The following is a 4,948-nucleotide window of genomic DNA, read 5'->3' on the forward strand; positions in this document are numbered from 1 at the left end:
AAGTCTTTCATTGTCTTTACTGGGCACGGGAACAAGAGCCCTGAAAGTGCCAGGGACAACTGCTATTGCATATGAGTGAATCAAAAGCAAAGGAAGTATTGGACTAAGGAAACCCTGAGCCTAACGTTATAAAGGAATAAGATATCCCACTCATTTACTTTGTTTTGCCATACTGCTACAGGCAAACAACCCACATTAAAAATGTAAGGCCAGAATCTCAACTGAAGCATTTTAGTAGTACAGCATCCGACAATCAGTCCTGTACCTGAAGCCCCGACAGAGCCTTTATTTAATACAGTTCATTACCATATAAGTTTTTAAAATAATTAAAAGAACAGTTCATTAGAACTGTTAGTCAATACTCTATTGCTTTTAGGCATTTACTCAGACTTGCAAAATGAGCCTGAAAATTTACCAGCTAGGGTGCAAAAAGACTACTCGCCAATGTCGGCTGTAATGCTGAATGGACTGCACTGTCAAAAATTGAAAAGCTCAAGTGAATTTGTTGAATAAAATGCTGCAACACATTTTACTACTCCTAGCACTGCCCTATAAAGAGATATACAAGTCTGTTTTGGACACAGTGAGGCTCCAGAGACAGATTAGCTAATAGCAGGTCACAACAAGCAAGGAAATCCGGGGGTATTCTAAAGAAAAAGAAAACCAATATGGTAAATATCAATGCTCTTCTGCCAGGCACAGGTAAAGCTTCTGATCTAGTTAATAATTTATTTAATATTTGACTAGTTTGTATCTTACTCATGGTCTATTTTACATTTTACAGTAGAACCAATTTTCAGGTTCACAGATTTTAAAGTGATAAAGAATGCCTGTATAACATGTTGACTTTGTCCCTTTAAGTTTCTAACTATCATTTTAGAGAAAAAAAAACTATGTTAAAAAAATGAAAAAATAAAACTGTACTGTGGAAAAACAATATTAGTGCTGAGATAATATATAAAGGCAATTATGTTATTATTTTAGGCAACTGTAAATTTCTGGATCTAATATATTTTTGTTACAAACTTACTAAATGGCATTTATAAAATAATAATGATACTGAAATATACATGAATCATGTAAAGTATGTCATTCCAGGGAGCCAATGAAGTTGGTCATTGGCAATATTTTTCACTGCTTTGCTTAAAAGAGGACTGTCATTCTAGGAAAAACTTTTTAATGTATGCCTTTTGCTTTGTTTGCCAATTAAAAAAATAAGGTTTAAATAAGGGCTTGCTCTTTTCTAGCACATCTTTCTCTCCGTATGAGCCTGAATGAACACTAGCAGAATTAGCTACCTAATTTTGTAGAACACTAAACACTTCTGATCGTTTGTGGTGCTCAGCATGCCACAGGATGAGGCTGCTTTACCTTATCACAGAGTCGGAAAGAATCAGTGTGTTCTTATGAATAACGTGGACAAGAGCAAATGCCATAGCAGATAAATTACTTCTGAGCTTATATGTTCTCTATATTTAACATTAATACAAAAAGAAAGTCCTCATTCGTCATTCCCTATCACTCACAACTATGGGCAAATAACGATCAAAAAACAGGCAGCCAACAGCTCATAACATACCCAGTATGTCACACAGCCTTCCCATCTGCATATTCTGTTGGAGAGCAAGACTGGGAATATGCTCACGGATGCATTGGGAATATCCTGGAAAACAAGTAAAGCCCCTCGCAAACTGTATTCAGAAAACCCCTGGTACATACTTGAAAGAAATCAGACTTTTGGATTAAATAAGCTGTAATAAAAGTATTTCAAATCCCAAACATGGTACAGCACTAATTGCATCATCTTTATGAATTTACTTTTATTAGTGAACTGATGTAACATCATGGTTTTATGTCATGAGATTTTAAATACAGACCTAAATGTTACAGACCTATAGAGCTTTATAATTTAAACATGTAGACTATTTTGTTTGAGTCTTCTATGTTGCTGGATTTTTTTTTTTTAAACACTGAAAAAAAATGACACCACCATTAAGCAAGAGTCCTGGTACATTTTGTCCTTCACACAGATAAATGGTAACAAAATCGCTTCATTAAAGAGATATCTCAGCAATACCTGATCACTTTGTTGCAGAGGATGAATGAGTGGCAGCCTGTCTGAGCTTGGAATATCTATTTGGAGGTCAGACTTCCAACTGATTGCATACTCGCATTCAAAAAGACTGCAGTAAATGACATGACCACTGTAACTATAATATCTAATCCTGTAATTTTTAAGTTCAGTTAATTCTAAATTAATCAGTGTGTACATACAAACACACACAGCCACACAATGTGAGTTGCTAGTTGCAATAGCTGTGATTAAATCAATAAGGAAGTTCAGCCTAATATTCAGTGTTTGGCATAAAATCCTGACTGATCCAGTAACAAGATCCTTACAACATTTCCATACATCTGCACAAGACCTCAAACTTAGGAAAAACTTGGTTTGACTAAAATCTGCTCAGTATTTCAGTGCTTTCATTTTGGAAGATAGTAATAGTGGATCTTCCAGGCAAATTACAAGGACAATTATTATAAGTAATCAGCATTCTAAGGTGCTGTGGCAATGACACTTTGCACACAGGAGAGCAGAACATAATAAAATACAGAGAAATGGAAATCACCAGTTTCGTTTTTAGTAATTTCTTGTAAAACTTACATATTGTAGTTAGCACAATGATACCAGGCACCTGCAGAACTACATCAATGTAAAAGATATGGATTTTTTTGCCACTCTAATATTAAGCTACAGTAATGTGAAAAGGTTGCTCTGATTACTTAAACTTTAGTCTCAAGGCTTCATTTTGTTCTCCCAGGTGGGGACCAGTTTTAAGCCACTAACAATGCTGCCTAACAATTTCAAAACATTTAAATTTCAAATGTAGAAAAGTAGCTGATTTCCATAAACCCTCTTGAAAACACACTTGTTTTTAAGAACTAAATCTGGGCAGAAAAATAACATGCAAATATCACTTGGAAAATCAACAATTATTTGAAAGGAATAATAGTTAAAGTAGCAATTGAACAAAAGTTAAAACTTGCATGTTGCTATGGTTCTGCAGGTACACTATAGCATTATACCAACTATCACATGCACTTTTCTTAGATATGTTAATAAAACACACTAATTCACAATATATTAGCTTCCACTGACATGACCCCATTAGATTTAATGAGAGGAATATTCACTCCTTGTGAATCATTCACCTTCCAATGGACATCATGAACCACATTAATCCTCATACCTTATACATTTTGAACGCTCTGAACTTACATGGCTGGTGACCTGATAATGCTTATTAAAGGTAGAGGTTTAATATTCCTTTCTTCGCAGTCTGAACAAAATTCAACCCAAATGAATTACATATACTGTGATCATAGTCTACATGTTCCAGTACAACTATAACCTGTGCCATCATTTGTGGTTTATGTACAGCTGGTTTATGTATTGCTAACATTTTGCACCACAACATTTGGTCTCAAATGCATGAAACATTTCAGATAAATTTGCATTTGCCAGAAGCCAAAGCTCCTATTTTGATTCAAAGAACCACTACACTTTAGTTGATCTACACCTGCAATCTGGGTAAGTTAAACTCCAAATGGTGTCTGAAAATAGTGATGTTGACAAAAGCCGGCAGTGGCAGCTCACTTGAGGATGTGCTTGTTCATTTGCACAAGGTATCAGTGCATCATGGCACCCCGCTGGTGGAGCTGGTCTGCAGGAGGATCGACCTTGCAAAGTGAGAACTAAGAATTTTGATTTCTCAGTTCAGTGGCACTGACAAGACACTGAGGGCCTTCCTCCTTCACATGAGTTTTACGGTAGTGCATGTACAATGACTTCAGTGGAACACTCCCAATTCACACGGGTAAGTGTAGGGAGAGTTATGGAAGTACTAAAATAAGGGATGTATGAATTAATGGTAAAGGGCCTGCTTTCACCTCCCTTTTCAACCTCAGCCATGACCTAATGCCCTTTAACTGCCATTTTCTTAATAAATTTTGCTCATCTCAAAGTGTCTTCTCTCAACAAGGAATCCACAACACTTTTCAAACTCGCCTTTGAAAAAAGCAGTACAGAGTGGGAGGTAGATGACAGTTTGAGTAACCATGGGGCAGTGTCTGAAGGGGAAGGAGGAAAATGAGCTATCTAGGATTCAGCCACCTTGTGCTTCCCAGTGCTTGGGACAGGTCTAATAAATAATACCTAACTTTTCTCACCATACTTGGCACACCTACGGTTCAGCTGAAACTGCATTTAAAAAGGATTCAAGTATCACATGAGAGGAAGCTTTGATAAATATACAGCAGGTTATATAAAGTGACAAATTTTATTTATTGTAAATGTAACTATTCGGGTAGAAAGACTGATCAATCTTTTAAAAATAGTTGAATGAAAAGAGAAACAGTATTTGAATCCCAAATATTGCAGAAGTGCATTCATCCATTAGAGTGTGGGAGCAAATCTGTTTAGAATGTTCATTCTTCCTTACCCTAGCTGACAAAATCACTAAACAACCTTTGAACAATGGAATCTACTTTCTTTTTTTAGGTATACTAGAAATCCAAAGTTTTTGATTTGGTGAAATAAATGGAAACGTTTGTTCCTCACAGCAGTATAATTTAAGCCCTTCACTATCCCTTTTCCTTGATTATTTCGAGAAACTTGACATGAGTCTGAAACTGTTGTGAAAGACTGCTGAGAAACTCACAGTTATGACTATGTCCATTTATGGGAATTCCACTTGCATGGGAAGAAAAATCAGACTCTGGCTTGCCCTAAATGCTGAAGTCAAGGAAATGTGAGTAGAGAATTTCAGGCTCTATTTCTGATTTACAAAACTGGAGAAACCACTAACAGTGTATCATCAAACTTCTGTCTCTCGGTGTTTATCTGCTCTGTCCCAGTTCTTGTAATTTAATCACATTTTTATGATTATGC

The 4,948-nt window shown here is 36.0% G+C and overlaps 1 protein-coding gene across 1 annotated transcript in view; it reads right to left on the bottom strand.

The window, feature by feature from the left end:
- IQCH (IQ motif containing H) overlaps window positions 1-4,948 on the bottom strand; it is a 72,543-nt gene that overhangs the window by 42,533 nt on the left and 25,062 nt on the right. The window contains exon 11 of the mRNA XM_009321520.1: window positions 1,580-1,663. Within this exon, the coding sequence (XP_009319795.1) occupies window positions 1,580-1,663 (84 nt within the window). The remainder of the gene's footprint in view (window positions 1-1,579; window positions 1,664-4,948) is intronic.

Source organism: Pygoscelis adeliae, unplaced genomic scaffold (genome assembly GCF_000699105.1).
Source record: "Pygoscelis adeliae isolate BGI_AS28 unplaced genomic scaffold, ASM69910v1 Scaffold13, whole genome shotgun sequence".
Classification (NCBI taxonomy): domain Eukaryota; kingdom Metazoa; phylum Chordata; class Aves; order Sphenisciformes; family Spheniscidae; genus Pygoscelis; species Pygoscelis adeliae.